We start from the raw sequence: 23,179 nt of genomic DNA on the forward strand, positions 1-23,179 counted from the left end.
TATGTGGCAATGAATTATGAGACTGCTGCATTATTACATATATTGTGCCATCAATGTACATAGTGCTTTATAGAGGGACATAAGCAAGAAGCAGAAGACAGGTTCTGACCACCTCAAACAATTTGGTCCATGATGACCACCAGTAATTGAGAAATTTTATTACAAACAGGTACGACCCCAATCCTGGTTATCGAGACCAGTACAGAAGTACGCAATGTGTGCATTTGGTGCGGTTATTATGAATGGTTTTCTTTTCTTCTCCCACCCCCACCCCACTGTACAAAAAACTAAAGGAATTTAAGAAAACATTCAAAATGCTCAGTTATACACACATAAGCGAAATATTTTAATGTTCATCCTTATTCATAAAAGTTACAGCGTTTACATAGGGTTCATTTGTATATAATAAAATTTCATCTTAAATGAAAAAGGGATTTTTTTTTCCTCTTTTTTTTTTTTTTTTTTGGCAAGCCTGTTAAACAAATTAGCATATGCTTTGGATGTACAGCTTGAGAGAGGAATAGAATTCTTCAAAATTGTCTGCAAGTAAGGATGCCTTTTAACTATTACAAGGTTTCATTTCTGAAGAAGGAATGACACTTTACCCTTCATAGGGGACCCTTCAAAATTCAGCTGTGAACTGGATGATGCACAGATCAGGTCTTCTGAGTTTTTTGTTTTTAAAAAAACACAACCTTTTAAGTGATTTTGCTCATTGCATAGTGAACATGTAAACTCATCAGGGATCGTCAAGTTAACACCATTAATAGTATTAAACTGTACTGCTTAAGCCTTCCTACAATGATGGATAAGATATTTTAGCAAGAATGCAAAAATCCAGGTGCCCAGTAGCCACTGGCACTTCAAATACTGGGCCTGGCCATGGGCACCAGGGTTGCTGCAGCAGTCAAGAAACAGGTCTTGCCTCCTTATTGACTCCTAGAAAATCTCACTGGTTCCTAAATTTAGCAACACCAACAAAATGCACTCTTGTGTTTTGGATTTAAAAGGGGGAGGGGCACAAATGAGACAAAATTACTCATTTTAAAGTCTCATTGATTTCAATAGAAGAAACAGTAGCTGAAGGTTGGCTAGACTGTGCCCTTGATTCTTTATTGAGATTCTCTATGTATGCCAATTGTGCATAAGAAGGAAAGGGAAAGAAAAGAGGAGTGGGTAGGAGCGGGGTACCAAGGAAGTCATATTACAATGTGCAACAACCTCTTTCTTTTCATTTGCTATATAAAACATTTGGGGTGGGGGAATGCATTTGTTGCATCTTTTTTGTTAAAAAAAATTAAATTAATATCAACAGTTATGTATGTTTTAACTAGGTTTGCATCAAGGAAAATGTTTATTAATGAAACTACTGTACAAGAAACATCAAAGCGAAATGCATCATACAGAAAAAGTACACTCTAGGTGACAGATGAAAAGTGCATGCAGATTGCTTTTATTTTATTTTATTTTTAAGTCAAAAACAAATAATACTAATCTTGATCCCTATTATCTTGAATGAGAGAATGTTCTTCTTTTCTGAATTTACAAAAATGCCATTGAACATATATGACTAATACACATTGGCAAGCAGGATGAATGAATTCAATTTTTGGATCTTATTTTACAGGTACGTTTGCTTGACAAATGTGAGTTCTTTTTTTGCTTGTTTTGTTTTTAGGAAGAATCTTCTCAAATTGGATTGGGTAGTACTGCCAGGTTGCTCTGATGTCATACACAGCCTTCAGGTTTTTAGTTAGACACCGTCAAATAACATATGTTGTGTTAACATTCAGGAAATGACATTGAGTCTATTTTTAAAAAATTATTTTTGGCTCAATAGATTTTAAATGTATGGTTTATCATAACCTAATATTGTCTTTGTCTTCACTGCAGTGGATTTCCGATCAAACTTTCCCCTTCTTTTAATACTTTAGGGAATTTTCAAACGTCGGGATGTTTGGCTGTAATGCCCCAAGATTTGTTCTCCCTGAAAGAAATCATAGTGACAATTTATTAAACTACAGAGCAACCTGGCTTTTAGGGGTCTGTACTTTTAGTTTGTGTTCAGTATACCTAGCAACTAAATCTTGATGCATTTCACCATAATTATTTGTTCTGTTTTTCATGCAATTACTTCTACTCCTATATGGTCTGGGGGTGGGTTTGTCTTTTGTTTTTAAAAGAAACCTGGCATCCTGATCCTAAACACAGAAGGGCACAATCCAGCAAGAGTTAGTTGTGACTAAATCCCACATAAAGCAATGGAACAGGACTGAGTCATGACTAACTAAAGTCCCATTAATTTCCATGGCAGTTTTGACTAACGTTTAGATGATGTCCCATACAACTTGGAAGGAGATCCCACTGATTTTCAGTGAAACAAGACTTCCAAGTAATTGGCTCCAATTCAGCTAAAGTTAGTTGCACTCAAGTCCCATTGAAAGCAATAGGACTTAAGTTAATCACAACTAAGTCATCTCATTCATTTCAATGGGACTTAAGCCCAACTATGTTGGATCAGAGCCATTGTGTTTAGAATTGCAACCTAAGACAGGGTTGTAATATCAAATCAGTGGGGCATTACTTTCATTTAAAAAAAAAAACCAAGTCTTAAACTGCATCATGTATATGTTCTATGAAGCAAAACCTAGAAAGAAATTCTATTTTCAAGCAGCAGTAAGACTCCCATTACAATGTTCACCATCACACACACACACACACACACACACACACACAGAGTAAAATCAACTCAACACACTGCCACAAATAATACTTCCATTGAAAAAGAAAAAGAAAATGTATGGTAAATAAAACTCCTTCAATTCAAAATGGTTTATTCACACAAATTTAATAGGATATATCACAATTGTTTGGTCCATAAATATTTAGGGGAAATAGTTTCTATACAATGCATTTCTCAATAAAACAAAGAAACATGGACAAGTTTGCTAGACCACTTAACTGTACTATAAACACGAAGCTCAATATATAAGATTATTGAATTTATCAACTATATCCGAAAGAGTGCACAACTGCTTTCTATGACATGTCTGTCCCCCTCTACCAGGATACACCATAAAAAGAGTTTCAGAAATAAGAGGTAAAACAGTACAAAACTAGTGAGGTGTCAAAAGGGCTTAAAACAGTTAATTTAACAAACAACACATATGTATCCTGATTTTTTTCCACAAGCTTACTCCCAAGTTATAGCATAAGGCACATTGTAGAACTGAGTTATAATTAGTCTACTTAATAAAGTAGATCTATAGTACCATATAGTTGTTCTGTCAAAGAACAAAATTTATAAGTATCAATATTTTTGTACCTGTAAAAGTGTATTAATAAAGAGCTCAGCCTTTCCAAGGTTGTTTGGTCTGGTTAGTGGTAAATGCCCATAAGGTAATAGAAGCAGGAAACATCCAAGGTTGGCACCTCAATCCTAAATGTATCAACTTGGAAGTAAATTCCATTCACATCAATTGAACTTACTTCCATCTAAATGTGCTTTAAGGTCAGCAGCCTTAAGCACTCTAGAAGATGATGACCACACTTGCTAAATATATAATGACAAAGACACATTTTCCTCTGTTACAGTGTTAACATCTCTTCCATGTTTTTTTTAAAAATAAGCTACTTTTCTGTGCTAATTTTCTAAAAACCCTGAGCAAAAGTTACAATAATGCACTTTAATGTGGGCAGTGAACCGTCACTATGTATCCACACATTAGTAGAGACAACAACAAAAAGAAGAAATTCCTTTCAAATAGTTGCTTCGAGTACCAAAAATAAAATTGAGAGAGAGAGAGAGAGAGAGAGAGAGAGAGAGAGAGAGAGAGAGAGAGATTTGATTTAGGGGAAGTGAAGGGGAGGGCCTAAAATACAAAGTATTTGTGCAAAAAGTTATTCTCAACAATCCACCCCAAACCAAGATCTTGACCTTTTTTTTTCCCTTCTTATTTTGGTTTTGGAGGGTCTCCCATAGCTAATTAGTATTTTAACAGAAGAAAGGATACAAATGAACATTCACCACTGCCCAGACCATTCAGACTTTTAGCTTAAATTAAAAAAAAAAATCAAACACTCGCAAGTGTAAACTAGGAAAGGTATTTCAATCAGCAATGCATCCACAAGGCTTCCGAGTTTAGCAGCTTCAAAGATTTCCAGCTTTAAACTCCCAATTTAATAAAATTTCCTTTTCTAATTCATTTTCTCTTTTTAGCAATTAAAAAGAGAGCAAGACAGACAGATTGAGGCAGCCACAATCAAATGCAGAATTAAATGTGCTTAAGTCCTTTTATTTCAATGGGCTTTAGCATGCTTACCTCTGTGTTGGATTGTAGCCAGCATGTCTGTGTACTTATTTAAATACACACACACACACATAAAATCATATATATGAGAATTACATTTTTTTGAAAAAGGCACAATCCAACAAAGTTTGTCATGACTCTCATCCCACTGAAAGCAATAGAATAGGACTAATAGGATTAGCCAACATCCCTTATATGTTAATGGAAGTGGTAACCCAGTCTAACGCATGCTTATTTGGAAGCCAACTGGGCTTGCTCCCAAGTAAGCGTGCATATGGCTGCAGCCTTCATCACAACAGTTTTGCTGGATTTGCCTTGTGAAGTTAATGCATTAAAATGGCCGACACCATTTCACAGACCAAGCAGATGTATGCTCAAAACAGGAAGGAATAAGAGATATGGGAAGCAGGTTCTAAACATCTTAAGAAATTATATTTTTCTTATTTCCATCTCCTCTGGAATGCATTTAAAATTTCAAGAGCTACCGTAATGGTCGACATGAACACTCGTGTTTTAAAGCCAGAATTGTGTTGGTAGTTTTTAAAAGAAGAATATAATTTTGTTTGTTTGCTCAGCCAGCCCCATTGGGATTTAAACTGTTTCAATCTTGCTGGGTTGTGCTCTTAATGAAAAACAAAACACAAAACCAGAAAGACTTCAATAATTTGATCATAATTTTTTAGCTTCAGTCCACAAGCTGCTTCTTCCAGAGTAGCCCCATTCATTTCAATGGAACATTTCATACCGGTAGTACTGGGGCCCAGTTCTGAACAATACTGTCATCCAACTGATCTGAACTGATGAAAGCCCTGTTCAGCAACACTCCAATTCTAAACACATTGGTTAAGATCTAGTCTTTGAAACCGTTTACCTCAATGGGGAGAGAGAAGTATGTGTTTAACTCTCCCACTGAAATCAATGGGATGCAAGCACTTGATTTTATTATAGAGCTGCAAGAGTATCCCTATATTTATGTGAGCCATTCCCAACACTTTGTTGTTATTATGGATCATGCCCAGTTCTTGTTGAGTTAATTCTACTGAAGATTAGTGAAGTAACATGACTGTGGCTGGAACCCATCATTTGCTTACTTGAGTTTGGGTTTAAAATTGATGTCCTATAGCAGGGATGGCCAACTTTTATATTGTTTGGGGCTGCTCTGTTTTCCGAATTGCAGGCCAGAAGTAAAGCAAACTGACCTTTTTACAAGTAGTCAACTTCTTTAATAAATTCTGGACCAAACATGTTTGAACATAGTTGGTGAATTACATACAAATCCCAAAGAGTGATATAATTGGCCTTTTTCTCCATCTACAACCCTTGAAAACTAGATTGCCATTTCCTGCTAAGGGAAACTTTCCACGAGGGCTTGGTTTAAAATTTGATAGGGCCAGCTAAGGCCAATCCAGCTTTTGGCCACCAGTTGATCATCCCTGTGCTAGAACAGACATATGTCCTCTGAAGTCTGTGGGAATTCACACAGCAAATCTGTTCATCTGTGAAGAAGTGCTGCACCAATCCCTTGGATATGGAGACCACACACTCAGGGAACATTTCAACAATCTGTTCTCTTCTCCCATGCAAATTAGGCCTGATAACGGCAAACCACTGTGTCAAACACACTGGTCAACATTTGTACACTACACATGTACTTCTAACTAAAGCATGTGTGCAACATTAGCCTCCCTGCTTCTGAAGCATGGGCACTCTTGTGCAAAAGTGTGGTGATTTTTGCCACTCACTCTTTACTCCAGAAGCATTCTTTGACATCAGAAACACATCCCTGAGGATCATGCAGTCCTCAGGGACATGTTTCTGTGGGTCAAAGAGCAGTTCTTGCAAAAAGGAACTGGGGTGAAAATCACTGCATTCTCGCACAAGAGCGTCTGCTCTTTGGAAGTGAGGAGGTACCTTTAAGTGTGGTGTCACTACTAATGTTGAATTGGGTCTTTTGAAATTTTTGTGTCATGGAACTGTGTGCTTTGTTAGAAACACATGCACAATATTAGTCAGGACATTGGCTACTGACATTTACTACTGAAATCAGCTACTGATTTTACACGTGTAAAAATTCTACCACTCTTTTGTGTATGCATAAAAATAAAAATGGGAGGTTAAAATGTCCTAACAATAAAATGAGGATTAGGAGTTTGAAGATCACTTAACTCCTATACAGTATTTCAGTAGTGGAATCCTGGCATTGATTCAAAATGGCCAGAACCTGTTATCCTGAAAGAAATTAGTCTGGGTCCGGCCACAGGAGAGAATTGTTTTATGCCCAAGTAAGGCCACATCGGACTGCATGATGTTCTCACACAGACCACCCACACACTTCATTTATAAAATGTAAATTATTATATCTGAAGGGGTTCATGCCTACTTGTGAGTCAAATTTCCAGGATTCTCAATATTCCCATATCTGAGAATGGATAAAGACAACACTTGGCTGCACATCAGATTCAAATGTATGGTAAAATCCTCCTTACTGCTTGGGATGATGATGTAAATGTTCTCAAAGTGCAAAAGCCATCCCTTGGTTCTTATAGTTCCAAGTCAATGGTCCTCTGTATCCACCCTGATTGGGAATACCTGAATTTGTGATGGCTGCTTTTCCTTTCAACCTGTGATAGCTCCTCATAAATAGCACATGTGTCACATGTCTTATCGCCTCAAGAAGCAGCGGCCAGTTTATCATGCCAGTGCAAACCACCACAAACCTGGTAGGTTCTGGCAACAGCAAATGAGCCACAAAATGGATTTTCCAAGAGGAAGGAGCCATCAGGGGCAAAAGAAAAAATGTGACAAACACAAGGCAAGCAATCACACATACCATCCTGACTTGCAAAGCAAATAGAGTATGTACTTCTGGCATCACATTTTTCCTCACAGGAGTGACACAAATGCACTTCTACAAATGAAAGCAGGGGTATAACTGCCAGTTTTAGACTGCTAGCCTCGTCAATTGACATAGAAATAAGTTCCACTGATCCCAATAGCAGGGCCATTCCTGTCATGTGGTTGAAGGAGGCCTCAGTAGACTTTTTGGGTGCCAAACTGTTGTCTCCTTGTTTTTTAAACCTCCTGGGTGGACAGCATTGGATTTTCCACCTCAGGCACCAAAATGTTTTAGCCAATCCTGCTCAGTGGGACCTGCTTGCAAATGTATGATATTTAAGATTAAGGTGCCAATGGTTTGAGGATAACAACCTGTGGCTTTGTTTAGAAACACAATTCTCCAGTTTCCATGGTAACAATTCAACCACCACCCCACCCCAGATTCTGGAAATAAGGAACATACAATTTTAAGAGGCACTTAATATAATGATTCAAAACTTCCCCTTTAATTAGGCTATTTTAAAAAAATCGGAACACAATTTATAGACAGAGTATGTAGCTTTATAATAAAATTAAATTACTGCAAACTCATTTGCCAAGTGGCTGCGGATGCTACACACAAAGCTGGTTTTTCCCAAATATTTTGTGGGTTTTTTTTTTAAAGTCTTGCAAATAATATTATTAATAATAATATAATTATAATAATAATAATATAATAATAATAATGGAGAAAGAAGAAGAAGAAAAGAGTAAATTCTTTTTTTTTTAAGTCAAATGTTAGAAAAGATTTGTTAAGGTAGTTTGTGAGGGGCTCCCGGAATCGTGGCTGTCCAAGTTAGAGGTCACTGATGACACTACAGTGATAGTGGGATTGGTCAGGTCTGTTAAAGTGGTCGCAGTGCCGGGTGGAGTGAGAGCGCCGCTGTCTGCTGAGGGCGGTGCCGGAAGTGACGTGCCATCAGCTTTATCAACACCCCCATTCTCCTGCCGCAAAAGGTTCCTTCTGAATTTGGCTCTTGCGTTTTGGAACCAAACCTGCAAACCAATCCCAATTGATTTCTTTACCAATGCTTGTCTTTGTTTTGACTGATTTTTTTCCCCCATTTTATTTCTCTCTCTCTGTGCTTTAATGCATTTCAAGAGTATAGGGGGGCTTGTTTGTTTGTTTGTTTGTAGCCTCTAACATAAATCATCCACACTAGTGGTTTTCAAATTTCCTACCATCAGATAACCCTTTCTGTGCATACCTGCTATGGAACTCTTGTGCATTGCATAAGATTCTAGAATCAACGGCATGTTCTAGGGTGCACAGTCAGTTTTCACAGATCATTGGTTAGGCATACCAGGACTTATCCTTGTTATGTCAGAATATAGCCTAGAATGCACCCAATACTCCCTGCAGCTGTCTGTTCCAAAGAAAGGCCTATAGTGGTAAGCAAGCTGTCCTTCAGTGAAGCTTGTCCACCATTCCTGCTATTCTCGTTCAGGAACTCCTAAGAAGCTTCCAAGGAAGCCCAGGTTCCCCCAGAAAACAGGGCGGGGGTGGGGGGGGCTGATCTACACCATCATCCAAATCAGTTTCTTTTTATTTTGTTTTCTATTCCTATGCTAGGCCTGAATGTTTAGCTGCTGCTGAATGCATTTCTGCAGCATATGGCAAAATACTGCGAGAAACAGGCTTCAGAATTCTGTTCACCCCACTCCTTCTAGAAAAACATTGTTTTAACAGGCAAGTGACCTGACTTTTTAAAAAAAATATTTCTCTTGCTAAAAGTGTAGGTGGACTGGTGTTTGTGTTCGGGGTAGTAGCCAGACTATATGATCATTCAAAATATAAAGAGTACATATAGCAGGGAGGATATAATTTCCTAATGATGTCCCAGTTCTCTTTCATAGTTTGTGTTCTTTTTTTAAATATGGGGCTATTCATATTTTTGATTTGAGTCATTCCCCTCCCTTTGCACATAGTACAGCTAATTCCACTTAAACTTCTTATGTTTGTTTTTGTTGTAGTTGCCATATAACACCCCTGCTAATTGGGCAAAAAGTCATCTTTTAAAATGCTGGCTGTCTTGTATTCAATTCAGCAGGCAGGCGGGGGGGAGGTCAAAACTGTTCCTAGTCATCCCAGCACAGTGTCCTTTAAAGTGGCTGCTGCTGGTGTTTCTTTTATGTTTCTTTTTAGATTGTGAACACTTTGGGGACAGGAAACCATATTTTCATTTATTTTGCTATGTAAACTGCTTTAAGAATTTTTCTTTGTTGAAAAGCAGTATATAAATATACAAAATAATGATTATAAAATGAGAAACTGTGAATAAGTTAAATGTGTGATTCACTATGATATCTGGGGCCAGAGTTTTGCATTCAGTTTTTTTTAACAGGGAAAACTCACCAGGATGTGACTTTTGCACATAATTTTGCACAGCGACTATTAATTCTGACTGTGTCTCTTCATGGTGCAATCTGAGTTTCATCACATCCTGGATAATTGTTCAAAGCCAATGGGATGCATTCCCAAGAAATGCTCAGTATGTGAACACGAAAGGGGGGAAAACACATAAAGACTAAATGCAAAAATCCAGTCTCAGATGCAAAAACACGATCAGAAATCCCATATGTTGGACCTGTTGCTAGACTCCACTTCAGTCTGCAAATGTGGCAGATCAAGCGTGTGAATGCTCCCCATATAAACAAAAAAAAATGTGCAAACATGGGTGATCTTTGAGGGAACATTGAGACATTCTGCCCCACATCTACAGACTAGAGCAATCTAATCCTGTAACAACTATGTCAGATAAGATTGCTGAGATCATAGTAGCCCTCAGTTCAGTTTAAGAGAGAAGACCCTTGGGATGGCCTGTCCAACACAGATGGACAACTTCAGTAAAGAAGAGTTATCAATACCCAAGTTTAATGTAACTGGGGAAAACAAAATATTGCATTTGAAGCTTGACTGGGAATCCAAGGATTAAAGCTCATTTACCTTAAATGAAGCCTACTCATTAATGTTTTAATTAAGGAAGACACCACATGAAGGTTACAGATCTTCCACCCTTGTCAGAGCAGAAGACTGATCCCATCAGTGGGTGCTCCTTTAATCCCAAGTGCTGTAGCCTCGGGGGGGGGGACTGTGCCCCCTTTTTGAATGCCCTGGGTGCATTTGGCTCATATATCTAAATATTTACCCCTTAACTCTCTATGTATCCACTGAGGGACACAATTGTATTAAGTTAGCATGAGGACTATAAAACCTTTAAGTCAGGGAAATGCTATTTTTAAGTGAGTGGGAAGGGGTGGAGAGGGAATCATTCATAGAGGCTTCTTACCTGCAGAACTCTCTTGGTGAGGCCTGTTTTCTGGGCAAGCTGCTTGAGGTCCTTGGCATCTGGGTTGTGATTAATGGCAAAGTAGGACTTCATGGTACGGAGCTGGTGGTGTTTAAAAGAAGTGCGCATGCGTTTGGTCTTTTGAGATGGGGGGTAAGGCTGCTGGTCTCTGTCCAGGTGGTCTGCCTCATTCTCATTACAACCTGATGGGAAAACCACAAAGAACAGCAAGGAGTTGACTGGAGAAGATGATCCATGAGACCGTCAGATGAGCAATATGGAGCAAGCCTTTAACAGAAGCTGGACACAGCAATAAGGTAAAGTATGCCGTCGTCAAGTCGATTTCGACTCCTGGTGCCCACAGAGCCCTATGGTTTTCTTTGGCAGAATACAGGAGTGGCTTACCATGGCCTCCTCCCACGCAGTATGAGATGATGCCTTTCAGCATCTTCCAATATCGCTGCTGCCTGACATAGTACCAGTGGGGATTCAAACTGGCAACCTTCTGCTTGTTAGTCAAGCATTTCCCCGCTGCTCCACTTAAGGTGATTGGATGCAGCACTAGACTAATGTATTTCCCCACACTGTGGGATGACATGTTTGCCAGGCCTGTATATAATATCACAGCACATAGCATTGCACGGGTGAAACAGTATTACCCCTGTGAAGATTTATTTACTAGCAATACTAGCAATGTGTAAAATGCTCACATATGCATCACACAGGAATAAAGGGAGGGTACAATTCTTGACTGTACCAGTGGACTGCAGGTGTGGGGATGGGGGTTGTTTTTTTGAAAACTCCTCCATATTCAAAAGCAATGCAAAGCAAAACCTCCCTGCATGTGATATACTAGCTCTACAGAGGAAATGATTTAACATAACCCTCTCTCTGATGTATTCATTTTTTTAAAAAAACACAGAAGCAATCAAAAATATGACGCATACCCCACCTGCAGTCCGCAATGGTACAGTCCAGAGTTCTACCACCTCATTCAGCATTAGACCTGACTGGTAAGCGAAAGGGATGTGGGGAGGGTAAGGGGGAAGAGAAAGAGTGTTTCAACTGAAGAGCAAAAGAGGTCAAGAGGGCCTTTTCCTGTCTCAAACATTTATTATGTCCCTCGGTTCCACATCTGCTGAGGGAGGCAGTATTTTGAGAGCACGTCTGCCAGGTTTTGCTCCTTTAGCGTCATTTTTAAGACAAGCCTCTTCCTTACCCTAGAGGTAAGGAAGAACTTTGCTGTGTGTTCCCAAGGAATCATTTAAAATCTTGCTCATCGTATTTTTGAAACTTCACTCACCAAAATCAACCCACTGTGGCCAGTCCTACATATTCTGCAGTCGCCTCATGTACTAAAACCCTGAAAGCTAGTTGTGGTTCTTTGCAAAGCAGAGATGGGAAACAGCGATTTGCAGCAAAGAAGAGGGGGCAAAAAAAGAGCGAGAGAGAGATAGTTCAACTCTATTCCCCCCACCCCCCCGACCCCCAGCAACTGCCACCCAGCGGTTTCTCCTCCAGACAGGATTCCAGCCCTGGGTTTGTACCTCAAGTGGCCATATAATGTGTGGGCAGCCATTTCATGGGTAGGCCATTGGCTTCATCCAGGGCCCGACTATGATATGCTGAGGCCCTAAACTATGTCAAATGTAAAAGGCCCCAGAGCATTAACCTCCCCCCAAAATTGCTCTTACAAAAGAGCAATGAAAATGAAAATTTAACAATTTATTTATACTTGATAAAGATGCAACAGAAAACTAATAATTTAACAAAAGCAGATCTTATCTTGCAGAAAGCCTATTTGCATTTGAAATATATTTAAATTAAAAAATACATTGTGTAAAACTTAAAATTTGGTTATTTTGTTGTATTCAGAGGCCCCTCACAATACGAGACCCCAAGCTGTAGCTTACTTAGCTTGTACCTAAATCCAGCATTGGCTTCATCCCTAAACAGTGAGGCACTTCACACAATTGGTGTGAAGCTCCGGGAGGGTCAGTGCGGGGAGAGCGGGCTTAGCCCACTCTCCTCGCACACGAGCAGTTGCTTGTTGTCGGGTAGCCAAATCGGCTGCCCAGATGAGCGGCTGCTCCGGTTGGGCGCAGCCATGCCTGGCCACAGCTCCGTCAGGAGCCCTGAGGATTGGGGGGAGGGGAGCACCACCGTGTGGTGCCCCAACCCCCCAAACCCCAGGAATGCACCGTGTGAGTGCGTGGTGCCTTCCTGGGGTCCCCCCTCCCCTCTTCCCCACCTCAACCCGAGTGTGGCAGCCGCGGCTGACACATGATCCAAAAACGAGGTTAACGGAGCGCTCACTCCATCACCCTCATTTAAGGGGAGGTGTTGTTAGGCGGGCTAGCTGCCAGGGGACCACCGGGCCAACCCACAAGCCCTGTGGTTCTCACAACTGGACAAAACTGGGCTGGCCTCTGGTAGCCCGGTTTTGATCAGTCGTGTGAATAACTTCTGTGTATGAAGATTAACCGCTGCACTGGCCTCATAAAATCCTTCTGCCCAACCCTGAATTCTCCCCACAACTAAGGGCCTTTCTCACATTATAAACACCTTAATGTAGCAATTAATGTGCAATCTGCATGTAGATAGTCAACTCTGATTATCACAGAGGTGTCTGTTTTGACCCATGGAACAAACAAGGAGGAAAACCTCTAAGGGCCTCCCCAGTCCAGAATCTTTTTGCCACTGAGCTTGTTGAGAACACAGATGCTAAGGATCAGACTAACACGAGGGGAGCACTTCCACATGTGCACAGTTGGGCAATATTCAGCAATCACTGAAAATTTCCTCTCCCCAATTTGTATGAGCAAAAATGCTCCCCACACTCAACTCTTAGTCCCAGTGTCAGAATGTTTTATGTCAACAGAGTTGCAGATGAAGATTTTAATGGAAACAATGGTCTAAAGAAATAATATTGTGTACCTCAGATTTCACAAGAAATCCCTCCTTATGGATTTCAGCCTTTCCTCCCTCCCCGCTCCCCGCCTTTTTTTTTTTTTTTGTTTTTTTGCTTTGTTTTGTTTTGTGTGGTTGTTGTTGTTTTTTTTTGGCTGCCTATAGCATGTATATGGCTTCACCAAGTCTCTGCACACACCAAACAAAAAGCCTGCATCTGAGATCATCATGCAAATCACACCAGAAGTACCTTTGGTATAGGAATTTTGTAATGTGCGAAAAGATTGAACTTCGAGCCTGCATAACTATTAACTCCAGAAACTGAATGTAGACCACTAGCCAAGTATGGTAGTCCAGCAGAGCCCTGACATACCGTATCTCCTGTTTTTGCTGCCTTCCTGAAACTGCAAGAACGAATGGGATTCATTCAGCTTGGTTAGCCCAAATTTATTTATTTATTTAACATATTTTTATACCACCCAAAACTTATATCTCTGAACTGCTGTATACAGAACTGCTGTATATGTATATGTAACAGCTACCAGGCAAGATTAGAAAGCGGACAAGGTTTAGAAGATTCTAGAACGGAATTAACCCTGCAAAGAATTTACACATAGCCTCAGCATCAAAGGCCTAAGCATAGCCCACAGTAGAGAGTCTCCTCTACTATCATATATTAGAGCATAGCTTGTGATGCAGAGTTGTTTATGCCTATTAGCAATGCTGGAAATAGAGGCAAACTGATTGGATGAGAGATGCCTATGCACGTAAACTTCATATCACACCAGCTCCAAGTTTTAGGGGACTTTTAGCAAGGTACCCTGCATGGATGCCTTCCTACATCAATTCTCCCCCTGGCTGGCAACAGGTGAGTGGTTGGGGGAAGTTTCTGGCTGTCACCAATAGTAAAGACAACAGCAGTGTCCTAGCAACATCCAATAACAGCATCAGCAATCTGTGTCCAAGAAGCCGGGGCAGACAGGCATCAGCAGTCGGTCACTCAGAGCACATGGGCCTGGGAAACTGCCCTCAGAGGCCATGTGCTAACCAGCCCTGCACATTGTGTCCCACATGTGACAGGAAGGAGGCACAAACCAAAAGTTTTTTTCTGACCCTCTCCAGGGTGTTCTTGCTGTGCAAGAACCAGCCCTTTGAAGCAACAGATTGGAACCCATAGTTATTTTATATTCTGTACAAAACTAGCAATAATATCACAGTCCTTAAAAGAGTATCCTCAGTAGGATTATCTTTGGGGGAAAGGAATGTATTGCCAGCCATTGACTCCTCATGGATTTTTTTGCTGCCATTGATGCTACAACTGCACTTCTACAGTCCTGTGACCAAAAGAAATATGACAAGTCTTCTAACACCCTGATCCTATTATGTGGGAGTAAGCCCCGTTGAGATCAATGGGACTTGTTTCAATGTAATGTGTTTTGGATTGGATGTGCAAGTAGATTTGGTTTAACTATTAAGCTTGAAAAATTAGATCACTTTACAGAATCTGATGAACAAAGCCATGAGGAACAACCATGTGGGGAAAGGGAGAGCACAGGCTTTTAAAGCCCTGTTGATTCACAGATCAAACAATGCAAATTAAATTAAAATGATCAGTTCTAAAGGAATTTAATTAGTCCATATTTAAAGCATGTGTGTTCATGTGCATCATCTGATTTACACACACACACACACCTTGGACTACTTCCCAACAGTTGGCTGGATTTATTCACAAAGCCTAGCCAATCCCCACCCCTGAGAAAATGATGGAAAAGCATACATTATACTCTGCACATTACATCAGTCCATGGAGACTGAGATTTTACAGTTTATATATTCTAAAAAGAGGTAAAGCATCTGACATCTGCATTTACCCTCTCCCCTAAAAAGGGGGGGGGGTGGAGAGAGACCGGTCTTTAAATTGAGTTTTCTCCACTACACTGTGAAAGGCAACTCAACAAACACAAGTTCAGTGATTCTTATATTGTAGTTCTTCAGTGGTCCCTCAGACCATGGTTAAAATGGCGGATTGGGTGGGGGGAGATTAAAAAGTGCCAGACGTTTCTACGGCATGAAGAGACAAGTCACTTTTAAGTGTCAGTTTGAAAGACTGAACAGCTTGCCTCTTCAGCAGTGCAATAGGAATATTCTTTTAAAAAGGAAAAGCCAAGTAAACAGAATCAGATCCTAGAGCTGGAAGCAACTGAGCAATGGACTTTTCATGCACCTTCCCACATGACATCCAGAAGGTGGCCCACAAAGGGCAGGCAAAGCAGGATAGAGGTCCTCAGTATGACAAACTGTAAGAATCATTGTGTTAGGTCACAGATGTTTTGTTGGAGCTACATAATGTCAGCAGATTAGGTGAACATTCAGTTTTTCAGCTAAAGCTGCAGTGAATGTGGCCTTTCTGGGGCTATCAAAATGGATCTATAATCAAAATCCAGTCCTCTTATGTCTTCTCTTATACATTGCTGTGAAACCCCTTGGTAAGGTGGATGGTGAATGAGATTCAAGGCAGGGACTGGATTCCCCCAGTGCACTGCACTTTTCATGTGGTGCATTATGGGATATCTGGAGATTGGGACACATTGTCCCAGCCTCTAGAAATCTATGCTGCTTGGAGCAGTGCAGATCATGTGGGAGTGTGATCTGTACATCCCACCAGTGACCATGGATCATCTGGGGGGAAGGTTGGTCCAACCCTGCCCATCCTCCCTGCCTCCCAGTTGTGTGAATAGCTTCATTATCTACAGCAGGGGTGGGCAAACTGTGGGAGTTGAACGACAACTCCCAACTTCCTCAGCCACAATAAATTGTGGCTGGGGATGATGGAGGTTGTAGTTCAACAACAGCTGGAGGGCCAAGTTTGCTCACCCCTGCTCTACAATCAGTGTAGACAATACTGAGCTAGATTGACCAATGGTTTGACACGATATAAGGCAGCTTCCTCTGTTCCACACACTATTTTCAATGTACATACAAGCTGTGTTCAGTGTTCACACATACAGATCTGTATGCCTGTAAACTTATTCACACCTTATGTCCAATGTTCCTAGGAACATGGGAACATAGGAAACTGCCATATACTGAGTCAGACCATTGGTCTATCTAGCTCATTATTGTCTTCACAGACTGGCAGCAGCTTCTCCAAGGTTGCAGACAGGAATCTCTCTCAGCCCTATCTTGGAGAAGCCAGGGAGGGAACTTGGAACCTTCTGCTCTTCCCAGAGCGGCTTCATCCCCTGAGGGGAATATCTTCCAGTGCTCACACATCAAGTCTCCCATTCATATGCAACCAGGACAGACCCTGCTTAGCTATGGGTACAAATCATGCTTGCTACCACAAGACCAGCTCTCCTTTCCAAAATTAATGCATTAAATAGCCTTCTAATCATAGGAACGTAGGAAGCTGTCATGTACTGAGTCAGACCATTGGTCTATCTAGCTCAGTATTGTCTTCACAGACTGGCAGCAGCTTCTCCAAGTTTGCAGGCAGGAATCTCTCTCAGCCCTATCTAGGAGATGCCAGGGAAAGAACTTGGAACCTAGATGCTCTTCCCAGAGTGGCTCCTAGAGTATAACACTTCCTATCTGTACCCTGTACTGCAAAGGGCCTGTAGCCAGGCTGACTTTTTAAATGAAAATATGTACCACCATTCACACAAAAACATGTTCATATGTACAGACACCTCTATGCATGTACAACTTAAGCCCTGTTCGGACAGTACGTTGACCTGTCTTCAGATCCAGTCAGTGTCAGCTCCTGGTGACCACGGAGCCCTGTGGTTGTCTTTGGTAGAAGACAGGAGGGGTTTACCATTGCCATCTCCCACACAGTATGAGATGATGCCTTTCAGCATCCTCCTATATTGCTGCTGCCCGATATAGGTGTTTCCCATAGTCTGGGAAACATACCAGTGGGGATTCGAACCAGCAATCTCATGCTTGCTAGGCAAGTCATTTCCCCACTGCACCATTAGGTGGCTTCAGATGTCTGTACACTTGTATATGTTTTTGTGAGAATGAAAGTTAGCCTGGGTTCAGGTCCTTCAAATACAAGGTAGAGAGAGGAAGTGCATTCAGCATAACACATGAATAACTGTTCCTGTATACAGTTCTGAGCCTGTGTACACTGTACACAGATGGTACCAGCATTGAACTTAACATGTGACTAGGGCTTTAAATGTCGGAACAGGGCTCCTGCCTTTCTCCATTATCGGCCTTTCTCTCCTTCTGCCCCTTTTTCCAAGATCAAACTAGTGAGGCCTGCTACACTTCAAGGTGGGGGGAGGGTATTATTTTACTAGTGGTTTTGATTTTAAAATGTTAATTGTACGATAATGTCGTTTTAATGTTGTGACTTGTAAGCCTCCTTGGGAGGATAACAGTATTTTAAATAAATACATTTATCATTAGTAGGGCTGTGCACAGTGCTCATTATCACCATCAGGATCAACCCGATCGATCCCAGTAATTATTGGATTGTGCATTTGATCATCAGAGGACCCTGCACAGTAGCCATTCAGATCACTTCCTTTCCCTCCAACTTCTTGCCCTAGAATGCACCAGGGCAGGAAGCAGTGGCATAACATTATATCGCATCTCTTTAACCAAGCTTTCTCAGCGTTTTAAAACTTGTTTTTAAATAGTTTTGGCTATTTAATTGGTATTTTATGATGTTTTAATTGTTAATTATTATTTATGTAGTTTATAATTTTTGTTTTGTTCATTGATTTTAATGGTGTTTTAATGTAAACCGCCCTGAGCCTTTTGGAAGGGCAGTATAAAAATTTTAATAATAATAATTAATTAATTAAATAATTATCCTTTTCCTAATGAATTACTGAGGCTGTGCCCTGTAACTATAGGGTGTGGCCACACACACCCCAGCTCCAGTAATGCACCAGGGAAAAGATGCAAAGCCATGACATTGCTTCCTGCCCTGGTGCATTCTAGGGTGAGATGATGGTGGGAAAGGCAGTGATTTGAATGGCTGTGGCTGCCTTTTGGGCAGCCATGATCTTCAGGAAAGGTAAGCCACAGCGCCCCCCATCCTCCGATAAGTTCAGTGCAATGATGATATGATGTAGCATTGCAGCAAATCTATTCTTGATATTGGGAACACTTTTCATCAGAATCGTTTCTGGTGAAAAATGTCCCAATATTGCTTGCATCACAGCAGAACTGATTATTGGACCAATTTGATGCACTAATAATTTGTTTGAAGCTAACGTACTGTCAATTTTGCCTCACTTCCACACCCTTTTCCTTGAAATTGTAGCGAGACACACAGCAAAGTTGAAGAGAGGGAAATCTTGTCAATGTTACCATCTAGTTAATTAAAATATTGATGGTGTGCAGGCTCACTCCAGTGCTGGTGTGCATGCACAGCTTTTGCTCTAGTACCACTATGTATACACTGCTCACCCTTTTGCCTAATGGTGCAGGAGCTCTTATAGGAAAAAAGGTGGGCATGCAGAAGCACTGAGCAGCAGGAACAAAGAATGGCTTTTCTCCCAGTTTAGCCATGCAGCAAGGAGGCACTCTTTACAGGGAAAGTTGCCCTAGCAGCAGCAGAGGTGACGGCAGATGCTCTCTGGTTAAAGCTATTAGAAGGGATGGGTGAGCAGTAAAGCTCCTCCAGGCACAGCTAACCCTCCTGAAGGAGGGATCTATTACATGTGGAATACATGTTGTAGTCTACTAATGTGTACCCTGCAGTTAACAACAACAACAACAACAACAAATATTTATATATCACTTTTCAACAAAGGTTTTTCAACAAAGTTAAGGGCCCCTGTACCCAGTGGTGTACCTAGGTCATTTTGGAGCCCGGACCCTGAAGGACTTTGGATGCCCCCATCCTCCATGAGCCCCCCCCTTAAAAAATTTTTAAAATAAAACCTGCCAGAAGCCTGCTGCTGCCCCCATGGGCTTGCGATGCTCGATACTCCCACTGCGCAGGCGTGCCAGGACAGGCATGCCGGAGGCCCCCCAGAACATTTGGAGGCCACGGACCAGATCCCCAAGGCCCGTGGGAAAGATCGCCTCTGCCTGTACCCAAGTCCACTTTTTAAATGAACACATGCAAGTCATTCACACAAACATACGTACACCTGTACACACAATGTAATAGGGCTCACAGGACTCCAAAACTATTTTAGGTGCCAAAAATGGTCCTCCAGCGATGCCTATGTATGCTCCACTAATGGTGTCAATCCAGGTGGTCAGAGTGTTGAATATACGGGTTCAAAGCCAATCCGCTGGTGTTCGAGTGCAGACCTGCACAACATGTGACCCATAGAGTGGGAATGAGCTCATCAGCCATGTGGGCAGACCCCCAGACCTTCTTGCTGCCTGGGACTGCAAAGAACTGGGAGCCCGTCAAGCTCCTGCCTTCATCATTCTCTGAAGATGACCAAAAAGAAATACTATTCTGCAGCCTCTGGAAAGGAGAAGGAGGCTATGGAAGAAATCCTAGCAATTAATTGCCACATGTTGCCACTTGGCATCAGAATTTTTATTTTCAATGTTCTGCGCCATACACCCTTCTGACATATGCAGGATCTCCTCAGGTTTGACCTACAAAGGTGCCATGCCTCACTCACAATTAAAGGCAGGCAGAGTTCTAAAGCAATGCCTAGGCAACGCATTGTCTGGAAAAGCAAATTACCGGGATTTGGGAGACATTTGTACAGGTATTTGTTTTTGTGGTGTTTCTCCAGTCCTGAGCAAGATCCAGACACAAACAAACCCCAAATAACAAAACTACATATAAGCCAAAGAATATAGTCTATGCCAGAAGCCTTACATTTATGCACAATCTGGGAGGGCAGGGGCTTTTCTTGTGCCATTAGAATGGACTGTCAGAATATCACTATTCATATGCCACTTTTCAACAGAAAAATTCTCAAAGCAGTTTACAAAGAAAAAGGAATAATAGGAAGAGGATGGTTGCCTATCCCCAAATGGCTCACATTTTTAAAAGGACATAAAGCATACAGTTGCTCTTCCCCAGTAAGTATAAGAAAACCACCACCTTAAAAGGTGCCTCTTTGCCCAAGTAGCAGGGATGCATTCACTGTACACCGTTAAAATGTTAACTTTATGAGTGCCCAGTAAAAAAAATTATTTCGATGGACAACCAGGGTTTAGCATGTACGAGCCCACTGGTCTGTGTGTAGACAGAGCCTGACCATGGGTATTGGAGGGACTTCACTGTGTTCCTGCACACCTAACATGCAATTAGGGTTGCCAACTGACCAACTCTACTTTTAACAAAAGTGTGATCTACAAAAATCAGCAGGTGAAGATTTTCATGGCATGGAGACAAACTTTATTAGCTGCTCATATCTGCAGATCAAATTATTGTTAAAAGGCAATGCTACAGGAGCCAGCAGAAAAGTTTTCTGTTCTCCCCCCACATTGTGGAACTTAAACTCTCCCTTGCAATATGGAGACTGGTACCCACAGAGAGCAATTTAAAATCACCTTTATAGAGAGCTCGCTCTCATTTGTCCCAGCCCTAAAGCACAGAATAAATATAACCTGATGCTGCAATCCTAAGCATGCTCTCTAGAAGTGGAACTGACTCTCAGTAAATATATTTAGGATCAGACTGTATGAGACAATATCGTTCAGCCATCTCATTGACACACACACTTTCCCCTCTCTCATATTTTAATAAGGGACTGGACTGTGGATAATGTCCTCAGTTCCTTTAGATAACAGAAATACACTTTACAAATCTCATGACTGTTGGGGTTTTTCCATAGACATTGTCTCAGTTATTTGTATGGGGAATACATTTTCTATTTGAATGTATCCTCCCTCTCTCTGCATAAGACAGAGTCTATTGTTTTCTTAGTCTATATTTAGTTAGTAATGAATATCAAACTCTTGTTTCTCCATTAAAGTTGGCTTCCTGTTCCATTACTTATAAAGGATAAGTTCTTTCTCCACAACAATCATGACTAGAACCTAGAGCTCAGTCACTCTCCTGCCCCATCTTCTTCCATTTAAACCACTGGTTATATCTGGTACTATCTTGCTGTCTCTACGCACATGTACCCAGGAGTCTAAGGCTGCAGTCCTATACACTTTCACCCAGGGACAGTCCCACTGAACTCAGTGGAACTTGCTTCTAAATACACATGCATCCAATTGAACTGTATTTGAGAACAGAAGGAAAAATTACAGCTAGGTACTGAGAAAGAACTTTAGGATTGCCTTGCTGGAGCTGAACACAAATCCACTAAGCCTCTACTCTGTCACCAACAGCAGCTAACCAAGTGATAGTCAGAATACGTTTCTGCTGCTTATTTTTTCTTAAGCTGAAGTTTACATTCATATAGAGAGGCACTGATTTTCCGTTCATTGCAAGAAACTTTGTTCTTAAAATATCCTTTTTTTAAAAAAATAGAACTAGAACTGAACATGGAGACATTCCTAATTTAAAAGCCATTGCATGTACATCATCTGTAGCCTGATCCCAGGCATGTTTATGCAGAATCAAGTCCCACTTGAGTTCCGCAGGGCTTCCTCCCAAACCCCCTCAGATCACAAAAAGAACAGGAGGGGGTTTCTCTTGTTGGGTCTTGTCTTTTCTGTGTGACCTCTTTTGGTGCCAAAGAGAGCTTTTTCCAGCCAGAGCAAAGAGCAGCCGCTGGGCCCCCAATCAACATCCAAACCATGGTGAGGACAAAGGATTAAGCCTGCCCACATGTCACAGTCCCAGTTCCAATCTCCTCCTCCATGACTGATATTTAGTAAAGAAAAGTTAAGCAAAGGAAAGAAAAGTTAAGTATTTTGTTTTGGTTTTTTAAACTTGATGTTCCAAGTTGCTTGGAGAACACATTTTAATTTTTAAAAGTGAAACTGTAATGTTCCCTAACACAAAAAGGTACACCACAGCCATGCAGTCTGATGCTTAAGCAAGTTTACGTGCTTAGAGGTTTTACTGATTTAAATGGCACTTACTCCCTAGTAAGTGTGCTTTGGATTTCAGCCTTAGGATGTTTCCATGCATGATGCTGAAGATACCTTTGAACCTCTCATGCCATTTGTCTATGGCAGACGTATGAATCATGTAGAGATTCAAAAACAGAACCATTTTTACAGGGGAGCAGATCCCCACCCCACTGCACATTCGAGGAGTTCATTTTACCCTGCTCATTTTATTGAACTCTCTCACACCAAACCCAATAGCCCATCTCTCTAATTGCCAGAACCTATTTTTCTTCCCCCGAAAATTGTATTTCCTCTCCCCCTCCCAAATTTAAATGAGGAGTTGTTCCTCCAGCTTTCCCTCTCTCTGCCCGCCTGCATTTTCAAATCCAAATGTACATTCTTGCTGATGCAAGTTTTGCGTTCACTTGAGTGGAGTATAGGGTTGCCACCTGTTGAATCGGCACCCTTTTCCACCAAGCTGTTCTGCAGTCATTAACAGGGGATAATGTGTGTCTCCATGGATTGAAAAGCTTCGCCCACTGATTTCAATATATAAAACTTCTGCTAAGAGCACAGGATCAGGTCAGGCCATTTTATTCCTGAGTAGTTAGCACCCCCAATGCTATGTGACAAAATACCCTTAAGACTGAACCATTACACTGGGCAATATAACAAATATTGGACACTGGACATATAAATACACTGGACATATAACAAATACACTGGACATATAACAAACAGTATCCCAGTTCACAAAAACTGGCTAGACAAATCATTTATTCCCAAAGCTACAAAATGGGGTAGAGATACTGTTAGCCATCTTTCTTTCTCTTAATCATTTTAAAT

General features: G+C 41.1%; 1 protein-coding gene across 6 annotated transcripts in view; it reads right to left on the bottom strand.

Annotated features, from left to right (window-relative positions):
* Positions 1–318: 318 nt before the first annotated feature.
* The window catches only part of LHX9 (LIM homeobox 9), a 47,586-nt gene continuing 24,725 nt past the window's right edge, over positions 319–23,179 (bottom strand). For 4 of the 6 annotated variants that reach the window (XM_053247780.1, XM_053247779.1, XM_053247774.1 and 1 more), the window contains 2 exons: positions 10,475–10,677; positions 2,814–8,180 (listed from right to left, as the gene is read on the bottom strand). In XM_053247780.1, the coding sequence (XP_053103755.1) occupies positions 7,923–8,180; positions 10,475–10,677 (461 nt within the window). In that variant the 3' untranslated portion in view covers positions 2,814–7,922. Of the gene's footprint in view, positions 1,988–2,813; positions 8,181–10,474; positions 10,678–23,179 lie in introns of those variants that run through there. The other 2 variants (XM_053247777.1, XM_053247776.1) reach the window with 1 other exon arrangement.

Source organism: Hemicordylus capensis, chromosome 4 (assembly GCF_027244095.1).
Source record: "Hemicordylus capensis ecotype Gifberg chromosome 4, rHemCap1.1.pri, whole genome shotgun sequence".
Taxonomy (NCBI): Eukaryota; Metazoa; Chordata; class Lepidosauria; order Squamata; family Cordylidae; genus Hemicordylus; species Hemicordylus capensis.